Below are 19,501 nucleotides of genomic sequence, written 5' to 3'. Positions count from 1 at the left end.
GGCCAACCAACCTCAGCCTTCTCAGCCACCCCGGCTAAGATACCAGACACAGGAGTGAAGTCATCTTGGAAGTTCTGGCTCAGTCAAACTCCCACATGAATGCAAGAGTCACCTCAGCTGACACCACATAGAGCAGTAGAGCCAAGCTGTCCTTGCTGAGCTCTGCCCAGGTTGCATAACCAGGGGTTATTATTTTAAGCCAGGGTGTTAGTTCTGTAGCGGGAATTAACTGAAAATATGGATTCTCTTCTTCTGAATTTGGGCCTGATAAGATTATAGGCCATTCTTAGCACTTAATGTTTACTTTGGTTTGGGTATTGTCTGTATGCTTCCTGTGTAATAGCTCTTTTGATAGGTAGTACACAACGTTGTAGAGTAGCTAATTGTCAACTTTAATTTGAAGATAGTAAAAGTGAGAGTCTGAAAAGTTAAGGAACTTGCCCAATGGAAAATCAGCGAGTACCCAGTGCTTCAACATAGGTATTTTGGACTCAAAATCCTGCGCACAGAATGGCTTCATAAAACTCACAGAAAAGACAAATCCATATTTAAAATATTAGTTCAAGACATGTTCTTCTAAATCATATTTATGTATTGCTTTGGATTATAATAGCTGAGTTTACTGAGCACTTAAACATGTCAAGGACTTTATATTCATTGTTGTGTTTAGCCTCCTCTTCCCCCTCAACCAAATTCTAGGTACAAACAAGGAATGGGAAGCCCAAGGACTTGAACTAATTTCCCAGACAGAAAACTATTAACTGGAATGGATAATTATGCCTTGACCTTTAAGTCTCAAATCTGTGACAAACAGGAATTTCATGAGGATATCAAACATACACAAAGCAGTTAAAAATCAAGCCATCTTACATACACCAAGAGACAAAAATATGCATGTTTTCCCCTTATATATTCCTATATATCTATCTTATTTACTAAAGCATTTTATTTGACTCTGAATAGACCATATTTTATGCATTAACTATTGATCATTTTATTCCATCAAATGAAAACTCTAAGGTGTCACCTATTTTTATTAGTTACATTATGTTTTAGACTAAGTTCTGCAACTGATTTTTTTGGTAGTATTTTTAAGAGGTAGGAGGAGAACAATTTGGGAAAATGATAACAAGTGACCATGATCTCATGTTTATATAACTATTTTTGAAAAATTTTCAGTCTGGCCTGAAAGCTTAATTTCAGTCTAATTCTGGGAGGGATGAAGAAAGAGTCCTCAACGAGGAACAAGGGACTGGGCTCCGCTCTGGGCTCTCTCGTTGAGTCATAGCTGTCGGGAACTGGACTTGCATCTGAGTCTAAAAACTGGCCTTTCATTTATAAAACTCAAATGGCAGCACTTTAGTTTTCCATCCTGTGTGTACATTTCCCCAACCCCTCTCCCAGCACATACTCTCTGGGATGGCCCTGTCGTCCGTTGACAAGTCATGCTTCCAGCATGTTTTCTCTAAGGATTGCATTAAGGGGGCTCTCTCTAAAGCTCTCAGAACAGTGGCTGGCTCAAGGTAAGCACTCATCATGTGTTAGCACCATCATCGTCATCATCATCATCACCATTGACATTTGGGTGCCCTGTTTCATTTTTGTTCCTTTGTCTCCAAGCAGTTGGAGAGAGGGATAATGCAGAAAGAACAAAAGGGAGAAAGAGGAATTAAAGGAAGGAGGGGGATCCCTGGGTGGCGCAGCGGTTTGGAGCCTGTCTTTGGCCCAGGGCGCGATCCTGGAAACGCGGGATCAAATCCCACATTGGGTTCCTGGTGCATGGAGCCTGCTTCTCCCTCTGCCTGTGTCTCTGCCTCTCTCTCTCTCTCTGTGACTATCATAAATAAATAAAAATTAAAAAAAAAAGCTTTAAAAAAATAAATAAAGGAAGGAGGATGGGAGGAACAGAAAATAAAGCAAAGAAATATAAATTGAGTCAAAAGCAAAAGCTTCGGGGCACCTGGGTGGCTCAGATGGTTAAGCATCTGCCTTCAGCTCAGGTCATGATCCCAGGGGCCTGGGAACAAGCTCCACATCCGGCTCCCTACTCTGCCCTCTCCCTCTGCCTGCCACTCCCCCTGCTTGTGCTCTCTCTCTCTCTGTAAAATAAGTAAATAAAATATATATTTTTTAAATGCAATCAATTGTATATTACAATCAGTTGCATATTACATACTAAGCATATTTTGGTTGGGACATTTTTAAGTTCATTTTTAAGTTCATTTTTAAGTTCCAGAATGTTTTGAAAGTTTCCCAAAAACCCAAGCATTATCTACAAATAAAAGCCTAATTAATACAAGTTAAAGCAAAATATAGTAGGAATACTCATCCTTAAAGTCATATATTCCAAAATTAGACAAAGTAATATTACACTTAAACAAAAGACATTTGTCTAACAACATTTAGTCTCAATTGCATGGTTAAGAATTAAGAAATAAGAACACATACACACACACACACACACACACACACACCCCAAATTGGAAATGCCACAAAACCACATATTGTTTATGCATTTTGCTCAAATAAAATTTTCTCAGATTTTCATTTGTAGACCATTTTCTCATGTTTTAAATTCAGTTTTGCCAAATACAGTTTTCTAGTTTCCCAGCACAATACAAATTAGGAATAGTAAGTGCCAAAGGCATCCCTAAGATTAAAAAAACACTACAAAAAAGCACATGTAATTCTCAACTAATGTATTAGTCTGGGGTCATTCTTTATAATGGCAAATAACCTAAAATAGCATAAGAGGCCACAAGATCTATAATTTTTTTGAGTGGATGTTAAGTACATTTCTTATGCCGATCATTTCACAATATATACAAATATCAAATATTAGCAAATGTGCAATATTGTGTATTCAATACCCAATGTCCCATGTGAGGGGGCATTCTGCAAAATACTGCTTGAATTTAATTGTAGGAAACTGTTTGTACAAATGAAAATAGTTTCTTCATTTGGGCAGAAAATAGAAGTGATGTAATCCAACATATTTCTCTCTTGGTCTTAACTTCTTGGACCAAGTTGAGGAAAAATAATAACAACTTTACTAACTATCCTGCTAACATAATATTCGAAAGGAAAGAATTTGTGAAGTTTATTAGTGACTGAGCATAAGATACTGTATCTTCATGAGTTCTAAGAAGTTCTATTACTTAAAAGCATCTTCCTACATAAAACTTGAATTATTCAGTTTTGTATTTATCTAACTAGCATCTTTCAGATGTTTGTTTACTCAAAAGCAGAGGGATAAAGTGGATGACACTGACATTATTTCTGGGGTACAACATCTAGGAAGATACTTACTTCCCCACCCCCTGCACGGGGCAGACGGTATATTTCAAAGATGGTCAGGTCAACATATATCTCCCATCCCACCTGCCTCCCACCAGAGGTGGGACCAGTGCTCCTCCTCATGTTGAATCCAAGTGGGGACTTGTGATATCTCCTACCAGTGGAGTGTGGCAAAGGTGGTATTCTGTGACTTCTCTAACTAAAGGTGACACCGCTTTCACCTAGCACTCCCTCATGCTCTCTGTCTCTCTTTGGACATATGTCTGGGGACTCCTGGGCCCGCATGTAAAAAGTCTAGCTCCCCTAAAGCTGCCATACTGGAGGGATGATGTGAAGAGTCTAGTTAGACATAGAGAGCTGCTCTGGCTCCCAGCTGATCTAATCTTCCCAGACCAGGCACCAGACATTTGAATGAAGAAGCAGTTGTGATGACACCAGCACCAGCCACTATCCAGCTATGATCTCATGAGTGACCCCAAGCCAGAAGTATAGATCCAAGTAGTTGATACGCTAATTCCTGACACACAGAAACCAGGAGAGAAAATAAACAATTTGGATTGTTTTAAGCCACTGTAGCTTTGGGATGATTGGTTATGCAGCCATAAAAAGCTAATATACAACCACTAAAAAGAAACCAGACATTGTGATCCACAGCTTACCTCATTAATTTCAGTGCCATCTGCATTGTTATATACAATTCGATAACCACTGATCTTTCTTGAAGTTGGGTCCCAGGCTAACCGAGCACTGTTAGAGCCAACATTGGAGATTCTCAGGTTTCTCGGGGGACTTAAGGGCACTTTGCAGTAAGTGAAATAGAAAATAATTAAAATGTTAAATAGCATATATATGTATATAAAAAAGCCAAACAAAAACCCCATCATCTTTGATTTTGAAACTACTTAGACATGAAAAATTTCAACCAGATAACAAAGAAAATTAACAAAGAAAAAACTTCCCTTGTAAAGAATGAATAGTATTAATAAATTATACATGCTTAGAAAGAAATAAGATTTAGGTACATATTGTGTCTTTCTTCTCCTATCAACGCTATTATTACAGCTGCTATAAATAAAAAACCAGGGCACCTGAAATTAAATCGTAGCTATTTCACTCAACTGTTGTATGATCTCTCTTGCTCCTCTCTACGATTTCCCATGTGTAAAGGAAGGTTGATGGCCTCTGTCCACTCCACTCGAGTATCTACTAGGCATTTCCAGCTTAACCTGTGCAAAACTGAACTACTAACTCCTGCCACCTCTTCTAATCTTTTCTCTGAATCTCTCCCTCTGAGCAAATGGAAACTCCATGGAAAGCCAAAATCTTTGAGTTATCCAACACTTAGGGTTTTGAACATATGTCATCTACCCATTGAGGCTTTTCAGGATCATCGTATGTAAAATAATGCTTCTACCCCAATGCTACCTGTCCCTGGTTTATTTCCTATATTGTGCTTTTATTGATCTATTGTCTCTCTTTCTCAATATATTCTAATTTCGGACAATTAGAGATTGATTTTGTTCCCATCTTTATCTCCAATGTAGCAAGTTCTCAATATACATTTGTTGACTCCAAGAGTGTAGGAGTCCTGCCCTGAATAAATGCCCCTGGCTTTGTGAGACCAAGTGAATACATTGCTGTTGCTTTAAAATTATTTAAAGAGAAAAAAATTATTTAAAGAGGCACTGTATTTCTGCAGATTCTTAATATCAATTCCATAGCTTTTTGCACTTCTTCAAAAATCCCCTTCTGAAAAAAAAATCCCCTTCTGATTCAATAGATTAAAATTTGTCAAGAATCTTTGAGAGTTTCATGAGCCTTTGTAGGTTTATAGTAAAACCAATTGTTAAGGTTTATCGCATGCCCTTATGAGTCTGAGAAGCTCTGGAACTAATCATTATAACTCATGTTATCTCATTAAACCCTTACAATAGGCTGCAAGGAGACTACAATATCCCCATTATATAGGTCATAAAACTGAGGTAACTTGGCCAAGGTCATAGTTAGTAGGAGCAGAAGAGCAGTTAGAGTTTAACCAAGCAATCAATCGATTGATTTGAGAGACCGTGATATAGTGCTGATAAAACCAGCACAGCAAAAACCTAAAAGACAAATGATGACAGTTGTCAGCCACAGCCACAAAGTATGATGCTTCCTCACCCAATTAGTGAAAAGTGAAAATTAGTGAAAAGACTAATTATTTTCACTAATTCAATACATATTGATTATTTGGCAATAAAGAGCCTACAGAATTTAGTGACTCTCATAATACTCAAGGGGCTAGAGAGAATGCATAAGAGAGAGAGAGAAACAATATAATTATTTAAGTGTTGTACACACTTAGCTCCAAAATGTTCTGGAGTTCAGTTAAATTTAGCAGTATGGTGGAGCAGTGCCTAGTTTCCATACTGCACAAAAATGCCAGTCCTAGGATCACGTACCCAAGGACATCATTTTTTTAGGAGCATCAGAAGGATGCCTTTTTAAATCAACTAATACATATCCTGCCACTAAATAAAATGCACATTTTCTTAAGTTACAATTAGCTTTTAAGAGGTTTCAACCTAAACCAGAATTTCCTATTTAGAATCCCAACGTCTTTTTGGGCTTTTATTCCAGCATTTCCTCTGAATGACTGAACTGCTTACGTGTTGTTTCTTGGCCTGTAACAGGATCACTGGCCTCTTCTCCAAACATGGCATAAACTGTAACTGTGTACTCCGTATTGGGCAACAATCCTCTTAATTCAATATCTGTGTGGGTCTCTCCAATTTTCATCTGAAAAGAACACATGTTAGGAGATTGTTGCCAATGTGTGCCATTCATGTTGATCAATGTACAACTGAGTAAAGGTAAGACTCCATGGAACAAGATTTCATCTCCTCACAACCCCTTATTCAAATGCTTTAGCCATAATCTTTCATTGTCTTGTATCATTTTATATTAGGAACAGATGCCATGGAGCCATATAAAGCTGAATGTACCCATGTGTGCTGTTTGAGGATAACTCTTTACATCTGGACAAGTGGGAATCTGAGCCAGAATAACAGTGTCAAAAATTTAGTCCTCAGAACAGTGTGGGTGGAACTGAGTTAGAAATGTTGTCTAGAAAGAGTACAAAGTCTAGGGCAGCACACTGGGCACAGAGTCAAGTGGGCATCTCTCACCACTGGCTAATTCTAACCAGTCGCTTGACTGGTTGCCCAGTTTTCACTTCAGGCCTAATTGAGCTGGACCAGTTTTGTTGCCCCATTCAACAAAAGGGCCTATGCACTTAGATTGCGAGTTCTTCCCAGGATACAGAAGAGATCAACCCACCTTGACATCCAATGTGGCAATTTGCTTTTTGATTCTGGAATGATTTTTCTGACCCTTGGAGTCAAATAAACTAACCAACATTCTTAGTTGCGTGACAACTGCATGATAGCATGGTTTTATTTTGTTTCGGAAGGAAGAAAAATATCTCCATAATCAGTCTCCAGTCACACAACTGCCAATCTTATTGTCAAATTTGAAATTGTAATTTTGAAATAGCTCAATGTATATATAAAATAAATGTAAAGAATTTAATTCACCTTGATGCACCCACCACTCAAATTCAATAAATATGAACATTTTGTCATAATAACTTCCAGTCATATTTTAAAAAGAACTAATATATTTATTTATTTTTTAATAATAAATTTATTTTTTATTGGTGTTCAATTTGCCAACATACAGAATAACACCCAGTGCTCATCCCGTCAAGTGCCCCCCTCAGTGCCTGTCACCCACTTAGATAAAACAGAAGCTCTTTCTCATACTTTCTGTTCACTATCTCTATCCTAATATTGAGGTGTACCTTATTAATCCAGTTCTTTACTTCTACTATGTATATAGCTGTAATAATATATAGTTCTGTATGTTTAACAATATATAAACGGAATCTTCTCAACATAATTTTTGCAACTTTTTTTCTGTCAATACTATGTTTCAAGATTTATTCATGTTGATACACAGGGATAGAGGTGACATTATTAGTCCCCTTATGGTATTCTTTTGTAGAAATATTCTGCTCTTTTCCATCCTTCTGTTGATGCACATGTCAATCAGTCATTCCCAAAAAGCCGTGCAGGAGGTTTCCTTATGATACATTCCTTAAAAAATTATACATATCTTCAACTTGATGATAGATTTCAAATTATTTTCCAAGGCAGCTGTACCAATTTACATGTCAATTTACATGAATAATTCTGTTTCCCATATGCTCACTAATATGCAGTTATTAGTAAACTTTAAAAACGTTTTGCTAATCTACTGGGTGTGAACTGGTATTCCTTTCTTTCTTATCTTTCTCCTTGTTGGTGAAGTTGATCTTCTTTCTAGCATCATTTGCTAAGTATCCCTTCTGCCAAAATAATTCAGATCAACATTATATCCAAATGAACTAAAGCTGTCTAAACCTTAGAAATAAAACACACACACACACACACACACACACACACACGCACACACATCACCAATGCTCTGCTCCTGATACTCAGATTCACCATACTTTTGGCCCTAAACATTTCTGTCACCAGAAGCAATGTTAAAGAAAATGGTTAAACAATATTAAAGGGGATCCCTGGGTGGCGCAGCGGTTTGGCGCCTGCCTTTGGCCCAGGGCGCAATCCTGGAGACCCGGGATCGAATCCCATGTCGGGCTCCTGGTGCATGGAGCCTGCTTCTCCCTCTGCCTGTGTCTCTGCCTCATTCTCTCTCTCTCTCTGTGACTATCACAAATAAATAAAAAATTTAAAAAATAAAAAAATAAAAAAAATAAACAATATTAAAGATTTGAGTTCTAAACTCCCTCTCTTGACCACTCTATCTGCCTACTCAAACACTCCCAAGTGTTACAGACATTTCCTCATCATTCATTGAATATCTACATTATAGTAATTGTTCCCCATAAATTAAAAACAAAGACTAAAATAAATCATTTGAAAGTCAAAGATTCATTCATTAAATGTAAAAAATATCCATGCATTTTTCTACTTCTCATATTCGTAAAAGAAAAAGTTTCTTAAGTATGGGGAAAATAGCCATTTGTGAATCGCATACAGCAATATAAATTATAACAAATTTCTCTAGGATCATTTGCTAATACTCCTTATAAGCCTTAATAATTTGCATGCCTTTGAAAAAACAGACTCCACTTCTAGGAATTTATCCTAAAGAAATAATCTGACAACCTTATAAAGTCATATGTTAAGAATGATCACAAAAGCATATTTATACAACACTATCCTAATGTCTAATAACGTGAAATTAATTGATCCTGACCTAGTACAAAGCAACAATGTGATACTATAACACCCATTTAAAACAATCATATAAAACATTATTTAATGGTATGGAAAGATGTTCATAATAAACAAAATGAGAACAAAAGACTACAAAATCATTCCCATTTGTTGTGTTAAAAAATCATTAAAAAGGACTTAATTAAGTGTTAATAAGAGGTATTTCTAGGTGGGGGGATTACAAGTAATTTTCCTCCTTTTACTAATGTGAATTTTCTAAATTTTATACATTAAACTTTAATAATTAAAAAACCTTATTTTCAGGGAGTCAACGATTCTAGGACTCTAGTAGGCAGCAGATACTTACCTCTTTTTCATCCCCAGCCAGACCCTCTGTGAGAGGAGCATAGAGAATCAGGTATCCTGATGCTCCAGGCACTGCATTCCATTTTGCCCTCAGACTGTTCTCAGTTACATCGTACAGTTCAAGGTTGGAAACCATGGGTAAAGCAACTGCAAGAGATTTTTTTTAAATGTTCACCCATCTATCAATATGCTGTCTATTTCAAAGTATCTACGTGTTACTATTTACTAAGCAAACATAGCTTACTTTTCAGATAATATTCGTCCTGAAATAGGTTCACACAGTCATGCAAACCCCTTCTGAGAGGGTAAACATAAAGAATGCTTAAAAACAGGAACAACATCTTCTAGTTACTTATATTCTACTACAACGATGGGCACATTTCTCTGGGAACCAGTCAAGAACAAGGTGACTACTCAGACTACTGTTTTATGCCCATTGCCAAGCATAGTGTCTGATATGAAGCAGCTATTAAAAACAGTCATTGCGTCACTTAAAGACAGAATGGGTGGCCGGATGAACAAATTCATGAGTCAATATATACCCATCAATGCAATCAGAGACAGTGAGGAGATGTGAATGAGTCAGTGGTTAAATTAGTTCATAATACACATTCACTAAATATTTGTTTATTAAATTGATACATGTATTTTGCACCCTTCACCAACAAGATTGCTCTCTCCTAAACAAAGCAGAGTTTTATAATGTCCCTCTCAATAGCATCTGCAAACTGTAACTGCAGCATGCGTCAGTACTGCATAGAATACCACAACTATTTCCTATGAATTGGATTCAGGATGGCCATCAATACAACCTGAGCAGAATTCCAGTTTAAGAAAGGCCACCTAAGCAATGCTGTACAAGGTCAGATGTGGGGTAGAATTCAATACATACGTGTGGTTTCGGTTCCCCGTAGGCCTTCACTAGCCGTGTGAGCGTATATTGCGAAGACTGCTATCTGATATTCAGTTAAAGACATTAAGCTTTTCAACACCGTGGAAGATACACTTCCATCCACCACCACCTGATTAAAGAACAGTTCGAGGAATGAGAGTGTGGAATATCTCACATGCAGAATTGAAACCAAAAAGCAAAACATTTCTAGCAAGAACATGTCATTAAATATTTTATTTGTGCCACATCCTCTTTTCCACTGTGGCAGTCAATTCTCCTTGAATTCCTCCATGAAGTGATATACATTTTATGGAATATGTCCAAAAGTCCCTTATTAATTCATATCTAATGGAGTGTGTCTTTCTCAGGCTAATTGTTATCTTAAACACCTCCATTTAAAACAGTTGACATGTGATATTTTTCCATGGGGCTTTGGGAAGCATTTAAAGAGCTTATTAGGCATGAAAAAGATAGAACCACTGGAAGCACTCAAGACTTCTTTTTTAGTCGAGATGATTTAAATATCCCTGATCTACTGCTTCTCTAACACACACACACACACACACACACACACACACACCAACCTAAAAATCTTGTCATAATAAATAAGAATATTATGAAACATGCTGAGGTCAATCAAAGGTTAGAACAACAAAAGATTTTCACTTCAAGAAAAGGGGGGGAGGGAGTTCATCACATTTTAACATATTCCTTGGGATTACTCTGTCAGAGATAGGAAATGGGAAAGATCCAATCATCTGGCAATAGGTGTTCTCTCCTGTGATGGCCAAACCATGAAAAAGGCCAGCGACAGATACTTTATTATGGCTTCTCTATTGCACTCGTCTCGATAAGTGTCCAGGAAATCCCAAACCTTGGAGGACTATATGACCACATAATTTGGAACACACAGACTTCATTAAGGCAGAAAATCCAGACCACTTCCAAAATAGAAAGAATACATGAATAGCAAAAAAGAGTTCTGGCCATATAATTAACTACTGATTCCTTCTACTTTAGAACTTGTTAATTTTAAAAAGGAAAAAAAGTGAAAATAAGTTATGTAAGAAATGAACACATGACCAGTTCTGAGGGTTATTTGATAGAGGTGGGAGGAGAAAGTATAAATGCCATACCAGAGAGATGGGAGAACAAAGTAAACACTTGGAAATGTATTTCAGTCCAATGAATTTTAAATGTTTGTGACAGAATAATCTCCTTATATATGCATTTCTGTCTTGTCTTCACTACTGTGGAAGACTTGAAAGAATGAAAATAATGGTTTGAAAATATCGTCTCCTTATTACCTCGTCTGGTTTTCCACCCCTGGCAGGATAATACACGACTCTGTATTTTTCCACTTTTCCTGGGGCATGAGTCCAGTTAACCATAAAGCTTCTGGCAGTGACTTCAGAAGTAATCAGCTCTGTAGGCGGCCCAATGGTGGCAAGAGCTGAGGCTAAAGTAGAGAAACACATAAAGTGAACCTCTTTCCCAAAGTTACTTCTCATGAGCCTAAGATACTCCATTAGTCAGACATGACTATTGACCTCGTGCTCCCTCTGAAATTTCATCTCTAGACAAGTTGACTCAATTATTGACACCTGCATTTGTTCATTGAAACACTTAAGTGCCTATTATGTACCAATCACTATGCTGGGTTCTGAGGATACAAACTTAAATAAGAGTCCTTGACTCTAAGAAACTTTCTTAAAGACATTGTCATAGGATAATTTTTAAAAAGCATAGAAACACAACAATGGTTGACCATGTGTGTATCTAAGGGTACTCTCCTGAGCTCTTTAGAAGTATTATTTTAATTCTCAATAGTTATTATTATTGTTTCCATTCTGTAGATAAGAAAAACCAAGGCACAATGAAGTTAAATAACGTGACCAAGTTTCACGATTAGTAAGTATCAGAGCTGAGATTGATAATTGAGTTTTGGACATAAGAGCCTGTGTTTTTAAGCATCAGGGATACAGACTCTTTATGGAAGCCTTCAGTTCAACAAATGGCCAGTATCTAGAAGTAAAAGGAGAAGAAAAGGTAACTAACATAACATATATTGAATGTTCCCTATAAGCTAGACACTATGTAAACACTTTGTTTGTGTTACATACATGTTAAAACAAATGACTCTATAAAAGATTTGGGGCATGTAGAGTTCAAAGTCCTTGAACTTTAGGATTTCTTACCCTCTAGAGACTTACCCAAAGGGACTTTAGTAACCATATTAATGAGAAAAAAAACATATGTATTGAACACAACTATAGCCAGGAACTATATTATATGCTCTATCAAAAACCACAGGTATAGAGTTTTTTTGTGGGAAAAATTGGTCTCTAAAATAGTCTCATTAAGAAGCTCAGAGAAATGTATTCAAGAAACTATTGCTTGGCTGTCCAACCTATCCCAAGAGATCTGGTCCAGAGAAAGAGGAATGATGGAAGAGATGTAGCCAAATAGAATCATTCCACACCCTGAACACAATGAAGGCAAGAAATAAAACCAAATTCTCAAAGGAGGATCCTGATATTACCTTCTCAGTTCATATCCCTATAAGCCAGATATAACCTCTAGATCAATGATATCATAACAGACAAAGGTTAAAAAGTACATGATGGTTGTGCTTCATCATGGAAGCACAGGAAGATAGGACTGATGTACTTTCCCTATTATTTCTGCTAAGTACAACTAAAAATTCTGGAAATTATGTAATAAGACAAGCATAAGAAGACACTAAAAGAGAGAAGAAAGTATGTGGGTAAGAGATTGCAGAACCCAAGGAATGATATAGTGATGGGTCCCCAGAGTTTTCCTTTTACCTCATATGTCCTAGACATGGAGTTAAAGAATCTAACTACCTAGAAATACCAATAGATACAGACAAAAAAAAGCCCCAACAAAGCCTGCTCTCTCTAGCCAAAGGACAAGGAAAGGGCCAGCCTGCCAAGATAGAACAATTTTAGGCAATAACTGCTCTACTCTAGACAAATAGCACACAAAAACCTGTGGCCCCACCTCTATTCATGTCAGCAAAGGCCAAGTGGGGAGTCAACACTCTCAACTTTCTTGGCTGTAATGGCATGTCCCAGCATTCAGCCCTTCCCAGCCCACAGCCAGAGTAGTGTAAGAAAAGACTAAGTAGGGAAGAGAGATAATCATCCCTGACAGATGGTAACAAGTCTTTCTACCACATCCCTATCTGTGATACAAGTGGAGACCATAAGGAGAGCTTGGACATCCAACCCCACCTACTAGTACTAAAGCACCACTCCCCTTCCTCTTTGGGATGTTGTTGGAGGAGATCTAGTGATGGGTTAGTACTTAAAGAAATAATGACTGAAATTTTTCCAAATTTGGCAAAAACTATAAATTACAGATTCAAGGAAATGAGTAAATGGTCCCGGATAGAGCCACAGAAACTCACACCAAGGCATATCATAGTCAAACTTTTTTTTTTAATTTTTTTATTTATTTATGATAGTCACAGAGAGAGAGAGGCAGAGACATAGACAGAGGGAGAAGCAGGCTCCATGCACCGGGAGCCCGACATGGGATTCGATCCCGGGTCTCCAGGATCGCGCCCTGGGCCAAAGTCAGGCGCCAAACCGCTGCGCCACCCAGGGATCCCTCAAACTTTTGAAAACCAAACACAAAAGAAAAATCTTGAAAGCTATGTGGAACAAATGACACCTTAACTATAGTGGAAGGAAATTCTAATCACAGCAGATTTATCATCAGAAATCATGTAGGGCAGAAGAAATTGGCACATTTTTCAAGCATTAAAAGAGCTGCCAACCCCGAACTCTATATCTAGCACAAATATCTTTCAAGAACGAAGGGAAAATCAACACATTCTCAGATGAAATAAAATTAATAATTAAAAGAATTTTCCACCAGCAGACCTATACTAAAAGAATGACTAAAGGAAGTTCTTTAAACAGAAAGAAAATAATGAAAAACCAGAAGCCTAGGGCCACAGAAAGGAAGAAAGAATGAGGACACAAAAATATGGATTAATACATTTTACTTCTCCTTTTGAGTTCTCTAAATTATGTTTTATGATTGAAGAATTATAATACTTTCAGATGTGTTTCTGAATATATAGAGGGGGTATTTAAGCCAACTATATTATACACAAATATGATAAGGGGACGTGAAGGGAGGTAAGGTTTTTACACTTCACTCAAACTGCTAAGTGTCAATAGCAGCAGACTGGAATGAGTTATATGACTATATAATATTATACTTACAACAACCACCAACAAAGCTATACAAAAAGATTCCAGAAAAAAAACACTATGAATAAATAAAAATAAAATTATAAAAACTGTAAGTAACCCACAGGGAAAGAAAATAAGGAACACAGAGAAATGAAAATCAGAGAGAACAGCAAGGGGAAAAAACCAACAATAAACTAAATATTAGGCTTAAGCCCCATCATGTCTATTATTACATTAAATGGAAATGGCCCAAAATACCAATTAAAAGAAGGATATTAGCCGAGTGGATTACAACATATGACCAATTATATGTTGTCTATCTAAAATCCACTTCAAATATGATATAGGTTGGTTGAGCATAAATGGATTTAAAAAGTTATATCATATAAACATTAATCGAAAGGAACTAGAAATGGCTATACTAGTATCAGATAAAGTAAACCTCAGAACAAATAAAATTAGTAAAGATATAGAGGGACATTACATAATAATAAGTAGCTAATCCATCAAGAAAACATAGTATTCTAAATGTGTGTGCACCAAAAAGCTGCAAAATATATAAACTAAAAACTGATAGAACTGAAAGAAGAAATAGACAAGTCCACCTTTATAGATGGAGACTTCAATATCTCTCTCTCTCAACTATTGATAAGATGGTGGACAGAAAAATTAGCAATGATATAGAACTCAACAAGACCATCAACCAACCATCCAGTCAAAATTTATAGAACATTGCACATGACAATAGCAGAATATATGTCCTTTTCAAGCACCCACAGAGTATATAGCAAGATAAACCATATCCTAGGCCATAAAACAAACCTCAGAAAATTTAAAACAATAAAAATTACACAGAGTGTGTTCTCTAATGACAGTGAAATCAATTATCATTTAGAAACCAATCACAAGGGATCCCTGGGTGGCGCAGCGGTTTGGCGCCTGCCTTTGGCCCAGGGCACGATCCTGGAGACCCGGGATCGAATCCCACGTCGGGCTCCCAGTGCATGAAGCCTGCTTCTCCCTCTGCCTGTGTCTCTGCCTCTCTCTCTCTCTGTGTGACTATCATAAATAAATAAATAATTTAAAAAAAAAGAAACCAATCACAAAAAGGTAACAGAAAAACACCCAAACACCCTGAAACTTTAAACAACCATTTCCAAATAATCAATGGGTCAAGTAAGACAGGTCAAAGAAGATAAAAAAATATTTTGAAATGAATGAAAATGAAAATACAACATATCAAAATTTGTAGAGCACTGCTAGAGCAGTGTTGACAAGGAAAATTATAGCATTTTTAGTAATTACATTAGACAAAGCAGAAACATGGCAAATCCATAATCTAAGTTCTCATCTCAACAATCTAGAAAAGCATGAGCAAGAAAAACTCAAAACCAGTAAAAGAAAGAAAATAAGAAAAATAAGTGAAGAAATCAATGAAATCAAAAACAGAGTAAAAATAGAGAAAAATCTATGAAACCAAGAGCCAGCTCTTTGAAAAGTTTTTTTTTCCCTAATGAACAAAGCTCTAGCAAGCCTGAGAAAGAAAAAAAAAAAGAGAGAGAGAGAGAGAGAGAAGACAATAATTACCAACATCAGGGAAAAAAACCCACAGACTATCACTAGAGACCCCGCAGACATCAAATGAATAATAAGGGAATACTCTGAATAACTCCACACATATATTCTACAAATTCTATGGAAGGAACCAATTCTTTGAAAAGCAGAGAGTCTCCCCCATAAGATGGGGTAGAAGGCAAAGATGTTTATTCTTATCATCACTCTTACTCAACATAGTATGGGAAATTTTAGCCAGTAAAAAGGCAAGAAAATAAAAAGCACAGAGATCAAAAGCAAAGAAATAAAACTATCTATTTGCAAAGGATATGATTTATTTCCTATGTAGAAAAATCCCTGAAAATCTAAAGGGAAAATTCTTGATTAATTAGCAAATTCAGATAATAAGGTTATTGGATACAAAATAAACATACAAAAATGTAATTGTATCCATATATACTTGCAATGATCATGTGGACACCAAAATAAAAAATAAAATATAACTAAAATTTCTCAAAAGAAATTAAATACTGAGATGTATACAGAATAAAACCTGTATAGAACTTGTATCCTGAAAACTACAAAATGCTGATGAAGAAATCAAAGGATATCTAAACAAATGGAGAAATTTACCATGTTTGAGGACTGGATTCTCCACTCAGTAGTGATTAACAAAAGTCCAACAAGATATTTTGTAGAATAAAGATTTTTCTAACATTTGTATGGAAAGGTAAAGAAAGTGAAATGCTGAATGGAGGGATCCCTGGGTGGCGCAGCGGTTTGGCGCCTGCCTTTAGCCCAGGGCGCAATCCTGGAGACCCGGGATTGAATCCCATGTCGGGCTCCCGGTGCATGGAGCCTGCTTCTCCCTCTGCCTGGGTCTCTGCCTCTCTTTCTTTCTGTGTGTGACTATCATAAATAAATAAAAATTTAAAAAAAAATACTGAATGGAATTTTCAAACAATAATCAAGTGGGAGAATTCAGTCTATCGGATCTCAAGACTTATATAGCTACAGCAAATCAAAATTGTATAATATTGAAAGAGGGTTAGACTCATAGACCCAAAAGAACAGAATAAAGAATCCAGATATAAACCAACAAAAATTTGCCCAACTAATATTTAACAAGGTGCAAAGCAATTCAATGGCAGAAATGGAGCATTTACAGGAAGTAGTATGCTGATAGGCAAAAAAAGAAAGAAGAAAAGAAAAGAAAGAAAGAAAGAAAGAAAGAAAGAAAGAAAGAAAGAAAGAAAGAAAGAAAGAAAAAACAGGCCTTGAACTAAACTTAAAATCTTTTACAAAACGTTAACCTAGGTCATGGACTTAATGTAAAACATTTTAGAATAAAACTACAAAAGAAAATTTTTAACATTTATGGCCAAATAATCCTTCAACTTGATACTAAAAGCAATAACCATATAATGAAAAACTGATAAATTGGACCTCATTTAAAACTTTTGCTCTTCAAAAGACCTTGTTAAAAAGATGAGCAGATAGGCTACAGGTTGGGGGAAAATAGTAACAATCCATATATCTAACAAAGGATTTGTAGCTAGAATATAAATGAATTGTCCAAACTCAATGGTTAAAAACTTAACACATGCACACCCAACTAACTAATTAGAAAATGGGCAAAAGACATGAACAGCCAAAGAGCAAATGCATATGTGAAATAAGCATGCAAAAAAATGTCCAATTTCATTAGCCATTAGGGAAATGCACATTAAACTGACAATGAGATAGGATTACATACTTATCAGAATGCCTAAAATAAAGCGTGTTAACAACAACACATATTGGTGACAATGCACAGAAACATAAGCACTTATATATTGCTGGTGGGAATGCAGAATGCTGCAGCCACCCTGGTAAACAGGGTGCAGTTTCTTAACACTAAGCTAAACTAAGTGTGCTACTACAATATGATGCAGCAATTGCAGCCTGGGCATTATCCCAGAGAAATGAAAACTTATATTTACACCAGAACCTACATCAACATTCATAGCAGATTTGTTTGTAACAGCCAAAAATGGAAACGACCCAGATGTCTTTCTTCCTTTTTAAAAAATAATTGTATTTTATTTAAAATTAATTAATTAACATAGAGTGTATTATTAGTTTCAGAAGTTGAGTTCAGCGATTCATGAGCTGCATATCACACCCAGTGCTCATTCTGTCACATGCCCTCCTTCAAGCCTGTTACCCAGGTACCCCATCCCCGTACTCACCTCCCCTCTAGTAACTCTGTTTGTTTCCTAGAGTTAAAAGTCTCTTATGGTTTGTCACTCTCTCTGATTTCATCTTATTTCATTTTTCCCTTCCTCCTCCTATGTCATCTGTTCTGTTTCCTAAATTCCACATATGAATGAAATCATATGGTATTTGTCTTTCTCTGATTGACTTCCAATTTGTTCATGGTTAAACAGACTGGTTCATCCATACCATGGAATATGACACAGCCATAAAAAGGAAAGAGCTACTGATACATGCAACAAGTAGGATGAATGGCCAGGGAATTATCCTGAATGAAAAAAAAAAAAAACTAGTCCCCAGATATTACATACTGCATAATTCCATTTATACAATATTTTCAAAATGAAAAAATATTTAGAGATGGAGCACCAATCAGTGGTTGTCTGGGGTAAGGGAGAGGTTGTGGATAGAGATGAGTGAATTGGCCATAAAAGGACAACAGGAACGATCCCCATGGTGATGGAAGTGTTCTGTATTGTGGCTACCAAATCCAGTATCCTGCCTGCGATACTGTACTGTAGTTTTGGAAGTATGTTACCATTAAGGGGAACTGGCAAAGTGGACACGATCTCTCTTTACATTTTTCTTAAAATTTTATGTGCCTGTACAATTACTTCAAAATCCAAAGTTTAGTTAAAAAAAAAAAAAAACATGATGGTCTAAATGTAACACTATGGAGAAAATTATGTAGTAGTTAAACTATTCCTCCCCCATGGGATGTCAGTATATTCCCTTTCTAGTCTGATGATTCATGTCTTAGGGGAATAAGGATTCTATTTAGAAAGTCAGCATGAAAAATGATGAGAATTTTCATAATCCACGATAGACTTTTGAAGAGTAATATCCACATGCACAGAATGACCGCCTTCTGTTCCTCGCTTTACCTTTGATCTCTCTGTCTTGTTCTTCCACCCGGGAGCAGACAGTCCTGGTCAGGCTCTCCACTACTGTGTGCATCAGGTCAAATTCGGCGACATTGTACACATGAGTGCTGTCTGGTTCAGAGGCGATCTCCCGCAGCTCATTCTCATCCGCGTTTTTCACCCCTTACATTGAGGACAACAGGGAGGGTTGTCACACTCATGCCCCATTTGAAAAACCAACCTCCATGAGCCTGTCCTGAGCCCATCAGTACCCCCTGCCATCGAAGCATCTGCTCCTTTCAAGAGGTGCATCTCATGTCAGTTTTGTAAAATTCACCTTCAGAATCATTTTTAAATGATTACATCCTAACTTAGGTGTATCTTAACAGATAATGTGTTAATGAAACTAACTTCTGGGGCACCTGGGTGGCTCCATGGTTGAGCGTCTGCCTTTGGCTCAGGTCATGATCCCAGGGTTCTGGGATCAAGCACCATATCAGGCTCCCCACAGGGAACCTGCTTCTCCCTCTACCTATGTCTCTGCCTCTCTGTGTGTCTCTCATGAATAAATAAATAAATAATCTTAAAAAAAACACCAACTTCTGTCTTGGATGAATATTGCAGAGGCAATAATAATTAAACCAGCATTCTAAACTAACAAAACCTTTGGTTTAAAGTTCTATAAAATAATTTTACTTAAATTAAGAGTAACTGTAGAATAAAAATTAAATATATATATATTTTTAATATTTACAGTACCATTATATAGCATTAAAG

At 36.7% G+C, this 19,501-nt stretch overlaps 1 protein-coding gene across 4 annotated transcripts in view; it reads right to left on the bottom strand.

The window, feature by feature from the left end:
- The window catches only part of COL14A1 (collagen type XIV alpha 1 chain), a 216,711-nt gene that overhangs the window by 131,434 nt on the left and 65,776 nt on the right, over positions 1 to 19,501 (bottom strand). For all 4 annotated transcript variants that reach the window (XM_077847081.1, XM_077847080.1, XM_077847079.1 and 1 more), the window contains exons 9-14: positions 18,746 to 18,907; positions 11,130 to 11,281; positions 9,823 to 9,952; positions 8,932 to 9,077; positions 5,946 to 6,075; positions 3,957 to 4,096 (exon numbers count right to left, since the gene is read on the bottom strand). In XM_077847081.1, the coding sequence (XP_077703207.1) occupies positions 3,957 to 4,096; positions 5,946 to 6,075; positions 8,932 to 9,077; positions 9,823 to 9,952; positions 11,130 to 11,281; positions 18,746 to 18,907 (860 nt within the window). The remainder of the gene's footprint in view (positions 1 to 3,956; positions 4,097 to 5,945; positions 6,076 to 8,931; positions 9,078 to 9,822; positions 9,953 to 11,129; positions 11,282 to 18,745; positions 18,908 to 19,501) is intronic.

Source organism: Canis aureus, chromosome 14 (genome assembly GCF_053574225.1).
Source record: "Canis aureus isolate CA01 chromosome 14, VMU_Caureus_v.1.0, whole genome shotgun sequence".
In the NCBI taxonomy this organism is placed as follows: Eukaryota; Metazoa; Chordata; class Mammalia; order Carnivora; family Canidae; genus Canis; species Canis aureus.
This window is presented reverse-complemented; position numbering and strand designations above follow the sequence as displayed.